The sequence below is a fragment of the Macaca mulatta genome, chromosome 1, assembly GCF_049350105.2.
Source record: "Macaca mulatta isolate MMU2019108-1 chromosome 1, T2T-MMU8v2.0, whole genome shotgun sequence".
Taxonomy (NCBI): domain Eukaryota; kingdom Metazoa; phylum Chordata; class Mammalia; order Primates; family Cercopithecidae; genus Macaca; species Macaca mulatta.
Genome location: NC_133406.1, coordinates 221,750,802 through 221,765,983, shown reverse-complemented (window position 1 = coordinate 221,765,983; position 15,182 = coordinate 221,750,802). Strand labels below are relative to the sequence as shown.

The 15,182-nt window shown below is 43.5% G+C and overlaps 2 protein-coding genes and 1 long non-coding RNA gene across 13 annotated transcripts in view; 1 reads left to right on the top strand and 2 right to left on the bottom strand.

Moving 5' to 3' along the window:
• Positions 1 to 4,083, bottom strand: part of UBR4 (ubiquitin protein ligase E3 component n-recognin 4) — a 139,878-nt gene extending 135,795 nt beyond the window's left edge. For all 9 annotated transcript variants that reach the window (XR_013406861.1, XM_077971818.1, XM_077971854.1 and 6 more), the window contains exon 1: positions 3,890 to 4,083. Coding sequence is in view for 8 of the 9 variants with exons in the window: in XM_077971818.1 (XP_077827944.1) it covers positions 3,890 to 4,065 (176 nt within the window). In the remaining variant the exon portion in view is untranslated. The remainder of the gene's footprint in view (positions 1 to 3,889) is intronic.
• A 91-nt stretch (positions 4,084 to 4,174) lies between these two features.
• The window catches only part of LOC144335810 (uncharacterized), a 30,329-nt gene continuing 19,321 nt past the window's right edge, over positions 4,175 to 15,182 (top strand). The window contains exons 1-3 of one of the 2 annotated variants that reach the window (XR_013407000.1): positions 4,200 to 4,376; positions 7,108 to 7,219; positions 7,648 to 7,827. This is a non-coding gene — a long non-coding RNA (uncharacterized LOC144335810). Of the gene's footprint in view, positions 4,377 to 7,107; positions 7,220 to 7,647; positions 7,828 to 15,182 lie in introns of those variants that run through there. The other variant, XR_013406999.1, reaches the window with a different exon arrangement.
• EMC1 (ER membrane protein complex subunit 1) overlaps positions 11,917 to 15,182 on the bottom strand; it is a 29,893-nt gene continuing 26,627 nt past the window's right edge. Inside the window, exons 21-23 of one of the 2 annotated variants that reach the window (XM_015126563.3) lie at positions 14,693 to 14,777; positions 13,509 to 13,638; positions 11,917 to 13,422 (exon numbers count right to left, since the gene is read on the bottom strand). In XM_015126563.3, the coding sequence (XP_014982049.3) occupies positions 13,243 to 13,422; positions 13,509 to 13,638; positions 14,693 to 14,777 (395 nt within the window). In that variant the 3' untranslated portion in view covers positions 11,917 to 13,242. 2 annotated transcript variants of the gene reach the window in all.

Sequence of the window (15,182 nt, the reverse complement as noted above, 5' to 3'; positions counted from 1 at the left end):
TTTGTATTTTTAGTAGAAACAGGGTTTCACCATGTTAGCCAGGCTGGCTCAAACTCCTGACCTCAGGTTATCCTCCCGCCTTGGCCTCCCAAAGTGCTGAGTTAACAGTCGTGAGCCACTGTGCCCGGCCAACCCCGTCTCTTAAAAAAGAAAAAATATTTTAGTAGTCTTTTTAAGACACGCTAGCTAGCTACATGCTATGGAAAAAATCTTCCCTTTAAATAAATTCAGATATCTTTTTCTTTTAAAAAATCTAAGGACTTGAGAGTATGCTTTCCAACTTATCCATGTTGATCTATTTCTCCTCTGTTTCAGTTTGGTTGCAAAGTCAAACTTAAGAAATAGGGGTTAGACCTAGGAACGTTTAATCTACCTTTTCTTCAAAAGGTCAATTTCAACTATAAAAAAAGGTAGAATGTGGTGTACTGAGGAGTCTTGAGCACATCATCGTTCTCAATAGTCAAGAGACAAATACAATGGATAAGCAGGCTACCAGGTAGAAAGTAATAGCTGGCATGATGGAGCCAGGATATCAAAAACGGAAGCAGATAGTAGACTGCAACAGAAAAACAGATGGTCCCCGGTGACAAGGAAGAAAAAACATGGCAGGCTTAACAAGAGAAAGAAACCAGGAAACTGCAGAAGATGGGAGTGGCAAGCACAGAACTAAAGTAGCAGCCTAGATGTCTCAACCTCTGATTAGCTAGAAAACAAGGACCACCTCAGCATCTACAGTGTTGGCTTTGATCTGGTACTACAGCTTCCTAAGCAAGACATACTCCCACAATTCTGAGACCTTTACTTTTTGAAAAGACAAGTAAATAAAACCTTTAGGCCGCGTGCAGTGGCTCATGCCTGTAATCCCAGCACTTTGGGAGGCCAAGGCAGGAGGATCACCTGAGGTCAGAAGTTCAAGACCAGCCTGGCCAGCATGGTGAAACCTCATCTCTACTATAAATACAAAAATTAGCCAGGTCTGGTGGCGCACGTCTATAATCCCAGCTACTGGGGAGGCTGAGGCACAAGAATCACTTGAGCCTGGGAGGCGTAGGTTTCAGTGAGGTAAAATCATGCCACTGCACTCCAGCCTGGGTGACAGAGCAAGACTCTGTCTCTAAATAAATAAATAAATAAATCCTTTGAAAATCAGAATAATGATAGCAGGGTATAATCTGTGTGCTCCAAGCTAGGGGTTGGCAAACTATGGTCTGCAGGCCAAATCCAGAAAGTCAGCTGTTTTTGTATGGCTAACAGCAGTTGAAAAAAAAAAAAAAAATCAAAAGAATAGTTTGTGACATGTAAATATCACATGAAATTCAAATTTCACTGCCCACAGACACAATTTTAAACACAGCCATGCCCATTCATTTATGTATGGTGTGTGGCTGCTTTCACACAATGATGGCAGAGTTGAGCAGTCCACACAGAGACCACATGTCCCAAAATTATTTACTATCTGGCCATTCACAGGACGTTTGCCAACCCCTGCTTTATAACAAACTGAACACTTGATACGTTTAGCCGTTCTCACTGTAAAGAACTTGTAAGCCAGGTATTTCTTACAGAAATTTTTCTTTAGATCATACTCCTCTCACACAGCCTGCAGAGGACACATAGGCTTTCAAAGTTAACTGAGCTCCAAAAACCAGAAGACTTAAAAGATCTTGCCTTCCGGCCAGGCACAGTGGCTCACGCCTGTAATCCCAGCACTTTGGGAGGCTGAAGCGGGTGGATCACAAGGTCAGGAGATAGAGACCATCCTGACTAACACGGTGAAACCTCGTCTCGACTAAAAATATAAAAAATTAGCTGGGCATGGTGGCACGTGCCTGTAGTCCCAGCTACTCGGGAGGCTGACGCAGAAGAATGGTGTGAACCTGGGAGGTGGAGCCTGCAGTGAGCTGAGATGGCGCCACTGCACTCCAGCCTGGGTGACAGAGCAAGACTCCATCTCAAAAAAAAAAGAGAGATCTTGCCTTCCAATAAATGCATTACCAAAGGGCCATCAGTTTGGACTTATTTTCTAAACCATAAAGAGAGATCTTATTAACATCTACAAATACAACTCTTGATTATCTGTACAAACAGACGGTATGGCAGAGACCACTACCACATATATAGCAAAATTCAAATCTAGTGATGTATTTGGTTGGAGGGTGTTCCTTAAGTATTACAGCTTTAAAGGCATGGCCCCCAAATACAGGATTTACGGAAGGGTATCAACAAATTATTAATACTTTATAAGCTATCCAGCTCATGTCCAGAAAAACATAAAAGCAAATGTTCTAAAAAGACTGGAACGTTACTGATTCTACATAACATGAGTATGAGTCAGGAAAAATACTGCCAATCCAAACGTTTAAAACAAAAAGCAGCTACATAATTTGAAAGTAGCATATTTGAAACCTGTTTACATCTTCAGAACATTCCTGGCCTGATGATCAGATAAGAAAACCCATCTGTAAAGCTGACTGTGAAGTTACCAAACCCAACCATTATTTTATTATAATTTGTTAAAAACTCTGCATACAGATCAGGCACGGTGGCTCACACCTGTAATCCCAACACTTTGGGAAGCCGAGGTGGGCGGATCACAAGGTCAGGAAATCGAGACCATCCTGGCTAACATGGTGAAACCCCGTCTCTACAAAAAATACAAAAATGTAGCTGGGCGTGGTGGTGGGCGCCTGTAGTCCCAGCTACTCGGGAGGCTGAGGCAGGAGAATGGCGTGAACCCGGGAGGCAGAGCTTGCAGTGAGCCGAGATCGTGCCACTGCACTCCAGCCTGGGCGACAGAGCAAAACTCTATCTCAAAAACAAAACAAAACAAAACAAAAAAAACTGCATCCAAAGGATTACAAGCCTAACAACAACAAAAAGCACAAAAACAAGCAATTTGTCAAACCATGGGCCTCCTTTGAGTAACAAATAGCAATTTCTAACCTCTGTAGAGCACCTAGATATACCCTTGTCATCATGAAGCTAAAATGACCCAGTTAACAATTGCAGGGAGTTGCTGAAATGAGGTATGGCTAGAAAAATGAAAGTCAGTCTGGTTTTAAAAGCAAAAGTCTACCATTAAACTAATGAAAGACTGCTCCGAGCACAGTATGTCAGGAAAAGGAAGGCACTCTGAGATCACCATCTGTGTACCTATATAATAACTCTCAATAGCTAAGAATCGCTGTGCAAAAAGACAAAAACACACAAAAGGAAACCAATAGATAGTACCGTTTGTAAAAGAATGTGATGATATTTTAATGCAAGGGGGATGGGAGGCAGAGAGAGAACACACACACCACACATCCTCTGGGAAATTGACCTCTCAGACTCACACACTGAAATGTTTTTAATCAAAGACCGATACAGTAGGAATGCACAAGAAGTGCAACGTAAAAAGAGGTCATCAATGGTAGCTAGTGGCTTTAGTCACAGAAATAGCACGTGCCCCCACTGATTACAGCACCGCGGGGAGACCGTTATTAAATTATACCGTACGGCTCCGCTCCGGCCCAGGCTAGGGGAATGAGTGCGGGCGAGAAATGCAAACTCATCTGTGACTTGACCCAAGGGGCAGCCCCGTGAACATTCCCTTAAGAGGGCGAATGCATCTCAAAGTCACTCTCAACCGTGCCCGGCCACGCCCTCCCGCAAGGGAGGCCGCAAAAGTTTTGCTCGAGAGGGGAAACTGAGGTAGAGGTGATTTACATGGGTTGGCGGAAGGAAACCCGGGCAAGCTCTAGTCTCCCGGGACCCGGGAACCCCGAATCCGTGGCTGGGGCGGGGATCCCCAAGGGTCAGGGGGCGGCTCGGGAAGCGGGTCCAGACGATCCGGCTCGAAATCCCCTCCCCCCCCACAGCGTCGCCCGCCGGAGCCGCCGCCCGGTACCTCTCGATGACTGAGGCCACCAGCTGCGGCAACTCCTTCATCTCGAAGGCGGAGTAGGACGCGGACAGTAGGGGCCGCACCGCCACCTCCCAGCCCGGGGTCGTGTCCGCCCCCGTTGCCGGGGTCCCGGGCGCCGGCGCCGCTGCCGCCGCCTCTTCGCCGCCGCTCGTCGCCATCTTCCGTCGTACTACTGCGGCTCCCTCCGGGGGCTTGCCACCGGCCCAGCGCCGCCTCCCGGGAGGGGGCGGAAGTGACGCAATCTGTCGCGTCAGACTGCGCGCCGCCGTCATGGGTCAAAAACGCGACGCGCGGAGCGGCCTTTCCCCTCACCGGGGTCGAGCCGCCGCGAGGGAACGGATCGTAGTCGCTGCGCCTGCTCAGAAGGTAGCGCAGCGGGGAAAGGCGGGAGAGCGTTAACTTCTGAGCCTGCGCGGTGGGAGTTGCTCAAGCAGGTGGTAGCGACTTGGCTTCCGGGCAGCGGGGAAAGGTGAGTTTGGGGCATGGGTTCAGTGGGCAAGTGTAGGGCAGCGGAATTGACTACGCCTCGGCGAATAGAATGGCCCTGGCCTGGGACAGCTAAGGACGAGGAGAGGAGACCGAAGCCTAAAACGCTTTCACCCGCTTCTTGCCCTGCCTAGATCCCCCCGATAGTAATACTAAAGCGCGCCACAGCTTACAAAGCTTTCTCCCTCCCACACCACCTTCTAATCACTGATCCATATTCCCTTCGCGCTCAAATCTCTTCTGTTTGGATTGCCCTTATCTTACCAGCTTGTACAGTGCATCCCTCTTTGTAATTTGCCACGTATGGTTTCGTGTTCCCCTTTTTTCTACTGACAAGGAAAGAATGTAAGCTTTTATTCACAGATGTCTGAGACTTTTGCCGGTAAAATGATCTGGCTGCAAGATCTAAGAGGGAAAAGCAGTTTGCTCGAGGAGAGGTATTCGTGCATTAAGAACAGTCCTGTGTGTGAGATATTGGTGGACAGCTTCAAGTTCTAGACCTGTGGCCTGTGGTCTACAGCCGGCCTAAATAAGACTTCGAAGGAACTGTGAAGACGGTTTCAAGTTCCTAAAGCCCTGAAATTCTCCCCCAAGTTTAGAAAGAGCTTTTGTTCTTGGTGTGTAACACTGCTAAATGAATTGGTACCTAGTGATTAATCTGCACTTTTATTAAGATATGACATACTTTACCTTTTTTGAGACAGGATCTTGCTCTGTGGCCCCATAGCCCAGGCTGGAGTGCAGTGGCAGAGTTGCAGCTCGCTGCAGCCTCCACCTCCCTGGCTCAAGCGATCTTCCAGCCTCAGCCTCCCCAGTAACTGAGACTATACAGGTGCAGGCCACGACTCTTAATTTTTGTTTGTTTGTTTGTTTTTAAGAGAAAGGTAGGCCAAGCTGGTTTCGAAGTCCTAGGTTCCTCCCACCTTGGACTCCCAAAGTGCTGGGGTTACAGGCTTGACCCATGCGCCCAGCCTGCATCATTGCATTCGAAATAAAATTCTGTCACGTTAAAGCCAGTCTTGGAGGAAAATGTGGCTTCGATGACAGCAGTAGGGGTTTTCCTTCAGTGCCTACTTACCAGAGGATAATAATAACAGCAAGTTTCTTAAACATAAAAACATCAGAAATGAAAAAGAACTTCCCATAACACTATAAATATTGCATTATTTCAAGATACTGAACCAGAGCCCTAAAGAAAGGCTGGAGACCCAGAATTTTATAATGACTTTGGGACATTAATTTTATTTTAACCAAAGGACAAAATTAATCTGCAAAGACTGTCTTGAAGAAATTTCAGGAAATAAAAGATCAAATGTTTCTGCTCTCCTCCTTTCCCTCTCCGAGAGAATAAAAGGCAAATGCAAACTATCACAGGGAAATTTTCACCTGTACCTAAATTATTTATTATATACTTTATATTTCTGGTTAATAGATTGGGAGAGAGCACTCCAGATAAAGAACTTCCCTTATAAATGCCACATTTATTTCAGTACTGGAGGTTCGGTCTTGTGTTGCCACAGAGATTTGGAATGGCATCTATGTTATAAATTTAGATGACAAACAGACTAATAAAAGACTTCTAGATGAAACACATGCTTCTAATATTCTGGTCCAGAAAATAAGATAGAAACTAAAGAATAATAAATAACTTTTATGAATTAACTGAAGGACTTAAAATACTAGTTCCATTCTAATAAGTGCCTGCCAAGAAACTGAAATTGAAAATGATCAAAGACATGATACAGTCATGTTACAGGGAATTCAATGAAGTAAAAATGGCAGACATTGATGAATGATATGGTTTAAAGATTTGTGTAGAGGTAGTGATGAGGAGGCCTGCTGGGAGCTGGAAAAGTTCTGTACCTTGACACAGTTATGTTTACATGGATGTGCACACACAGTAGTCACTGAGCCATGATTTGCACACTTTGGTGGTTGTAAATTGTACATCAATCTAAAAACAAATGAGGTCAGGGTGCCTCACTACAGGAGCTTCAAAAGCGAGAGAAAGAACATCTTTTTTCTTTTTTTTTTTTTTTTTAAGCCATCTAATAGAGTTGCTTGAAATAAATCCTAATAGATACAATGTTTCTAGAAACAAGTAAATGAATAAACCTTAGCTGTTACCCCCTAGGAGCCAAGAGAGGTCAATCTGTTCTCAAGCTTTTACAAAGTTACAAGAACAAGTAATCAGTGCATATTGTGTTGAAACTCCTACTGCAATACTGAAAACTGCAAATGGAGAGAGTAGCTCCTGTTTGGAATTCACAACAGAGCTAGTTTTCAAATTACCAAGAATATAAGGAATTAGATTAGAAGCCAAATTTAATTTAGAATTATGAGACATTATTTGTAACCCACAGTATTATTTTTCCCATGATACTTAACAATTCACCCAGTATGACCTTAAAAGGAAGAAGAAAACAGGCTTTGCAGCCTTCTTGCTTTAAGAGCGAAAAAGAAACAATTTTGGTAACTGTGGAGGGACTAGAATACAATGTCACTTTAAGAAAGTTTTGACCCATCAGATTGAGAGACAGAAAGACAGACAGAAGGAGAAGGATAAATCAAATGTGGTAAAACCTTTGGGGGATCTGGGTGGAGGGGATCTGGGAATTCTTTGTACTATTGCAACTTTTCTGTAAGTCTGAAATTGTGTTGTCAAAAGAAAAACAGTTTATAAATACTTTATGATCCATTTGCTTTATAATTAGGAAAACAGAGTATGATGACAGAGAGAACCTACTGTAGGCCTGATACTTAACAGAAGGAAAGTAGTTTACATGTAAACTCTGGGAAAAGTGGAGCCAAATGATTACACTGTGTGTATCCTTTAGCACTGTTTGGGGTGGGGACATGGGGGGGTCAGGGTGCAGAGAGGGACTATTCTGGTCTCCTTGGAAGGTATGTGCCTATAGTAAAAAGCATGAGTAAGATATCACATCTCCTAACTCCGTAACAACCAAGCAAACTTATAATAGCATTTTAACTTATATCACCTTTTTTATAGGAGCGGATATATATTCCAGCAGGATGAGTATTTTAGCCCTCTTTGCAATTGCAGTCTTCATTATCATCAATAAACTGGCCTCTGGTTGATTGGTCTAGTCTAGTTATTTTATCCCAGCACATGGGATATATGATACCATCAAAGCCATGATGTGAACAAACTATGAAGTATAATGGAGTTTGTTTGAGTAATTGTGCCTTTTAATTATAGTTTTAGTTTGCTTTCTTGACTTGCATTCATTCAGATTGCACATGAGGGGACAGAGAAGAGTGTGCTTCAATATAAAGCTGGGGCTATTTTACAAACACACCTTCCTAAATGTTCTTAGTCTCTATCCCGGAAAAGCCACCTTCTCAGCATCACGGATCAGAAATACATAAAAGCCTTAGTGCTTGTGGAAAACAGGCTTCTTCGTTGGAGGTCAGTCTCAACTAACTTCACGCTCTGATTCCTAAAAAAAATGGGAAGGTGGGTGTGTACACATCCTTTATGTTATAAATTTCTTACTGGAAAGATGGCCTAAATATTAGACTTTCCCGAAAGAGTATTCAGTCTCATAAAAATCTCTAATGGAATAGCACTTAAGAATTTCAACTGTGTGACCACTAAAAATGGTGTAGATCCATTACCTCTCACACAGGCACTCTCCACGATAGAGTGAGTGATAAAAACCAAGCTGCAGAAGATTATATTACCTGGAGAGATACCAAATTGTTCAGTTGTGACCTCTGGGAAACAGATGGTGGGGGAGGTTTTGAAGGGGACACTCACCTTAATTTGGGGGCATTGTTAAAAAATTTTTTTAACTTACATAGTCTTTTTAAAATAAAGAACTTAGCCACAAAATCAAAACAGCTGATTGATATGAAGCACCCCTATCTCCATTATTGAAAGGTTGCTTCAAGAATGCTGAATAGTTTCAGGTTACATTTTACAAAAAATGAAAGGGCACAGGATGTTGTCTACCTGTTTTAATTATGGAAGGATAATTGTCAATTTTTAAATGGTAAGATAAAGAATAATGTTTTCCAAAGCAATACCAAAGAGACACTTTTCCCTTTTAGAATAGAAGTTATGGTAACATGCAGCTTATTTCCCCATATTGATCATGTGAACATTTGTTTTAAGGAGTAAAAGGGTTTGTCAGACCTGGTGTCCATGGCATGCCAGAGATACAGATTGAACTATCTCTTGGCATTTCCATAAATATACAAAAATTAGCAGGGCATGGTGGCATACACCTGTAGCCCCAGCTACTCGGGAGGCTGAGGCAGAAGAATCGCTTGAACCGGGGAGGCAGAGGTTGTGGTGAGCCGAGATTGCGCCACTGTACTCCAACCTGGGCGACAGAGCAAGACTCTGTCTCAAAAAAAAAAAAAAAAAAAAAAAAGAATTAATGGGGCCAGGCACGGTGGCTCATGCCTGTAATCCCAGCACTTTGGGAGGCCGGACAGGCGGATCACCTGAAGTCAGCAGTTCGAGACCAGCCTGGCCAACATGGTGAAACCCTATCTTTACTAAAAATACAAAAATTAGTCGGGCATGGTGGCACATTCCTGGGGTCCCAGCTACTCAGAAGGCTGAGGCAGGAAGATTTCTTGAACCCGGGAGGTGGAAACTACAGTGAGCCGAGATCAAGCCACTGCACTCCAGCCTGGGAGACAGAGTGAGGCTCTGTCTCAAAACAAAAAAGAAAAAAAAAAGGAAAAAAATTCCCTTACTAAGTCACCGAAGTCTTAGAAATTTGGGAAACTGAGGACAAAGTTCCTAAGGGTTCTGTGAGAAGGTACAGCCATTTGGGGAACTATTTGTCGAGAAGCAACTTCGTGTCTGGGATAATAGGGAATTCAGAAAACAGTGCAGCAGTCCCTGAGAGACACAATATCTGAAACAATAAAGGGTGCGGCGTATACTCAGGAAGTTACGTCGTGAGGAGCCAGGATGGTTGAAGGTCCTGAGTAGCTGAAACCAATAGGGAAGACTTTATGGAGGAGTTCAGATTTGAGACAAGCCAGATTTTAAGCAGGGAAGAAAACATTCCAAGTAAACAATAGCTTCATGATTTAAAAGCAATTTTTTATTTATTTATTTTTGAGACAGGGTCTCACTGTGTCGCCCAGGCTGGAGTGCAGAGGCATGATCTTGGCTTACTGCAACCTTCGTCTCCCGGGTTCAAGTGATTCTCCTGCCTCAGCCTCCCAAGTAGCTGGGATTACAGGCACCCACCACCATGCCTGGCTAATTTTTTTTTTATTTTTATTTTTGGTAGAGATGGGGGTTTCAGGTTTCACAATGTTGGCCAGACTGGTCTCGAACTCCTGATCTCAAATGATCTGCCTGCCTTGGCCTCCCAAAGGGCTGGGATTATAGGCGTGAGTCACTATGCCTTGCCTACAAGCAAAATTTTAAATAATTAGGAATCAGGAAATGAGTCTTGGGATGATTCTGATGATACCTTGTGTAATAGACTCTTCAAAAGTATAGCAATTTATGGGCCAGGTGCAGTAGCTCATGCCTGTAATCCCAGCATTTTTTGAGGCTGAGGAGGGAGGATCACTTGAGCCCAGGTGTTGAAGGCTGCAGTGAGCTATGACTGTGCCACTGCTCTCCAGCCTGGGTGACAGAGACCCTGCCTCAAAAAAAAAAAAAAAGCAATTTATAAAGGCAATGAAATTACAATTCTGAAATTTTCAAATTGAAAGATGCCTTACAGAGCACATAACTTGTACCCACACGCAAATAATGAAACTAGTTAAGATTAGGTAGCTTACATTAAAGTCTCTTAAATTTAGGAATTGAGTATTTTTTCTATTAGACTTTGTTCCAGAAAGTATTTCAGTCATCTTTATGAATACATGATATTCAAGATGCATTAGTTGAGCCCTTATCAAAACATCTCATGTACCCTGTAAGTATATATGCCATGTACCCAGAAAAAATTTAAATAAAAAACTTTAAAAGATCCATTAGTTGAAAAAACAAGTAACAGAATTAAACAGCATCATCTCATTTAAGAAAACATTGTATACAAGAACCAACACTAGACTACCAGTGCTCATATACGTAATTAATGAATACTAAAACAAATTAGTTTTTGTTGTTTGTTTTTGTTTTTTGTTTTTTTGAGACAGGGTCTCACCGTTGCCCAAGCTGAAGTGCAGTAGCATGTTCATGGCTCACTGCAGCCTCGACCTCCCAGGCTCAAGCGATCCTCCCACCTCAGCCTCCTGAGTAGCTAGGACCACAGGCACATGCCACCAGGCCTGGCTAATTTTTTTTAAACTTTTTGTAGATAGGGTCTTGCTATGTTGCACAGGCTGGTCTGGAACTCCTGGGCTCAAGAGATCCTCCACTATGGCCTCCCAAAATGCTGGGATTATAGGCATGAGCCGTCACGCCCAGCCAGATCTCTTTAAGTGAAATGTTGTAGGGGGCCCCAAAGTTAACCTAATTAATGAAGACAGGAGAAGAGGTAAGTCAAGGAATACACACAAAAAAACAAGGAATGACAAGAAAGCAAATAGATCAGAGAATTGAGAGAGGAAAGATACAGTCTCAGCAGCCATTGGTGGAGACTGAGCATAGCTGCTCAGAACCGAATGCTGCTTTAAGATTAAGGAAAGTTGAGAACTAAGAAAAGATTTAAATTGGACTGTGGCATTAGCATTAACTATTTTAAGCACTTGGCCAGGTGAGGTGGCTCACACCTGTAATCTCAGCACTTTGGGAGGCCAAGGCCAGCGGATCACTTGAGGCCAGGAGTTCAAGACCAGCTTGGCCAATACAGTGAAACCCCGTCTCTACTAAAAATACAAAAACTTAGCCGAGCGTGGTGGCACGCGCCTATAGTCCCAGCTGCTTGGGAGGTGGAGGTTGCAGTGAGCCGAGATTATGCCACTGCACTCCAGCCTGGGCAACAAAGTGAGACTCTATCTCAAAAAAAAAAAAAAACAAAAAAAACACTTATTTGAGGTAACTTTGATTACAGATGAAATACAGGGAATTTTACTAAAGGACAAAAGGACAAATAACTTCCCTCCCATTAGCTTGTTTCAGATTCTGGCACACTGGTGAATAAAAACTAGAATCTTGCAGGCTAACCCTGTACATATGTATGAAAGACAGTCAGAATTCCAGCCAGGCTTTCTCAAAACTAGGGCAGCATTTTTTTAACATGTACCTACTCTCTTCTCCCAGGTTATGTTAAAATATGCCTTGGGTCAGGATGATAGATGCCTGTTTTTTTCTGGAGATTCCTACACGTTCAGTCACTCAATATCAAATTGACGATTAATAAAATGGTTGTCATTTCCTCTTCCTTCTCTGCCATCAGCATATGACCACAGAAAGATGACAAATTTTTAGATAACCCGACCAACCCATATATGATTAAACTGACATGTTTCCTTACTAAAATAAAATACACTTACTTTAGGTCTTCACTGCTTTTATCCCCTCTAATGTGAAAATAGCCTCAAAGTGATCTTATAAGACACAAAAGAGGACTTAAACATGTCATTCGTCACTTGCTTTATTCAGACATTCGAGTGTACCTCTTTCGCCACAGGGCTAGAGGTGGTCTACTCTGTACATACATTTCACAGTAAAGAAAAATTCTGTCATTCCCCAACTCTATGACCAAGGAAAACTTTTAGGCTTTCTTTAATTTGTAGCAGAGACACAGTGGCTTAGCCAATCGGCAGTGCTATAAACAGTATGCCAGTTTCCCACCCCCACCCTTTTTTCCTCTTTTTTAAAGCTTCAAAGGTTAGATCAGTAAGACTTAAAATTTCCTCATTTAAAGAGAAATATGATGCCCCACATGTTAATTTATATTAAAAACTAAAAATAAATAATGGTTCTTAAACAAGGACATCGTTAAATAGGTTATGATTAGACCAGCCTGTGAGTGAACTGAGAGATTATCTCTTCTCCCTGGAAATGTCTTCAAGGCTCAGACAATTCAGTAGTTTTTAAAAGGCCCGAACTCACACATCTCAGGTGAAAAGTATAGGCAATGGGCAACAAACAAGACGCTAATGACTTGGCTTCTGATAAATTGAAACAAACATTTGGTGGCCCAGCCTAATGAATGACAGCATGAAACTAGATGTTTAACGTAAGTTTTGACATCACATATAGATCCCTCAACCCTAAGTTACTTTGGAGGGAAGCCATGAGAGGCTCAGCTAAGGATGGATCCTATTTCTTCCCAGTGCAAAACAACAAATGCACCTGTAAGGTGGAGTCGGCAAGGACAGTTCCCCTCTTACTTTGAAGCAAGAGATGGAAAAAGTCAGAAAGATTTCTAGATAAAACTGGGAAACACAAAAGGCAGAGTAAAAATTTAAACAGGCCTCACAACAATCAGCTGGAATTCTTATTAAAAAAAAAAAAATACAATTCATGGATGGGCAAAGAAAGGAAACAATGCAGAGGCCTTTGGACTTCAAGGGAAAGCCCATCAGGATTCTCTGAGATTCTCAGCTGAGAGTGAGTTCTCTCTCTATGCAGGATTCTGCATCATGTGTATCCCAAAAGGAGTTCTACATGGAGGTCATCCATCTTCCCTGCAGCTCTTAACTGAGCTGAAAACACACACACACACACACACTCTCTCCACCAAGCCACACACACACACACACACACACACACACACACACACACACACACACACACACACTCTCTCTCTCTCTCTCTCTCTCTCTCCCTCCCTCTCCCTCTCCCTCTCTCTCTCTCTCTCTCTCTCTCTCTCCACCAAGCCACCAAACTGCAGCTGTAGCTTCTTTTCTGACCCACACTCCCCTGGCTCTCCACTTTTAGGCACAGTCTTTGGTCTTTATCGCCAGGCCCGATTCAGGAGCTTCACCTGTGCTAGTCTCTTAGTGATCATGGTGGCAAAAACCAGGCCAAAGAGGACGCTGCTGATTAACACGTAGTCATAGTCATCCTTCAGAACATCAAACTGCTTAGATGGGTAGACTCGAGTTTGGTAAATGTCCAAACCATAGGCCACAACCTGGAAGGCAGATGGAATAAGAATTAGGGAAGAAACAACCAATGATCCACCAAGGGTGAAATAGGGCAGCTGTGGGCCCTACTCACCAAACAAGTGGACTCCAGGCCCGAGGGAGCTGTGTAGATACCTCGCATTCGAGAAACTGTCTGGTTATAGTTGATGAATCGCTCTGCGTGTATCTGTACATCTGGAGAATATGGGATTAGGTTCTCCTCTCTGCAAAACACCAGTCGGGACAGGCAGTCTGAGCACTGCTGTAAAGGGATCTCTTGGCTGCCCTTCCTGAGTCCTGGAAGGTTTCCAGGCTACATATCTAGCCTCAAATCTCCTAGGAGGTCTGCTTGCATTAGGTAGTTAAAAATTTAGCAGCTCAATGTTAGGAAGGACTACAAGAAAGGAAGCTCTCTGGAGAGTAAGACTGAGATCTAGATTCCTACTTTGTTCTAAATCTGAAAAGAAAGGACATACAGACGACTGGCATTTCACACCACAAGAGGAAAGCCGACCATTTTAAAACCAACACTGAACCACTAAGCTAATTCCTGTTCTCCACTCCAGGGTGCCTCTTGGTCCCCATTTCTCTGAAACCTGATTATCATCCTGTGTCTTCCTAGTTTTAACCTCCTGTCTCTCATATACTTCTCTCCATTCCTCATGCCTCTAGGTAAAGAAATTGAGGATGGAGGTAAGAAAACTTGACAGGATGGTGGCTGTTAATACAACAATACCAACAGTGAACAAGTTATTGGCTTGCCCACATGATCTGGCCCCAATTACCTCAGTGATCTCATTTCCTAGCGTTGCCCTCTGCGAACTCACCAGACATGATCTCAGGGGATTTGCATTGCCTGTTCCCTCTGCCTAGAAAGTTCTTCCTCAGGTATCTACACAGCTAGCTCCTTCACCTTCTTCAGGCCTTCACTCAAAACGCACCTTCTCAAAGGGGCTTTCCCAGGCCGCCTCTCAAATTATACCCATGCACATCCCCGTCCCCACTTCCTAGCTCATTCCTGTTTTACTCTCCTTAGCATTTGAGTACCTAACATAGTGTATATTTTACTTGTTTATCTTATTTATTTATTTATGTATTGCCCATTTCCCAGCAGACTGTAAGCTCCATGACGGCAGGTGACTTTTTCAGACTTGCCCCCTGCTACATCCCCGGCCCCTAGCATAGCATGAAGGCACACAGAGACTGAGAACCAAGCTTAATCAGTGAGGTTAAGTTCCGTAAGGTCAGAGCCTTCAGCACTGCCCAGGAGGGTCTCACCTGCTTTGTTCTGTTGGAATCTCGGGGCGGCGGGGATCCAGCAAAGCCTTAGGAAGGGAAAGAATTGCTCCAGAAGGTAGTCCAACTACACAGGAAGAAGTGAATGTTCACACCGATCCAGTGTCCAGCAAGGGCCAGTTACAAAAATGTCATTATTGCAGAAATTTAAACAAGAGTTTAAAACAAGAAAGTGGGTCAATGAGGCTCCCTTACATAGCCAAAAACAATAATCCAATAATATGCATGGGTCTGAATGAAGGTTCTCACTTTTTTTTTTTTTTTTTTTTTTTTTGAGGCGGAGTCTCGCTCTGTCGCCCAGGCTGGAGTGCAGTGGCGCCATCTCGGCTCACTGCAAGCTCCGCCTCCCGGGTTCCCGCCGTTCTCCTGCCTCAGCCTCCCGCGTAGCTGGGACTACAGGCGCTGCCACCACGCCCGGCTAATTTTTTGTATTTTTTTAGTAGAGACGGGGTTTCACTGTGTTAGCCAGGAT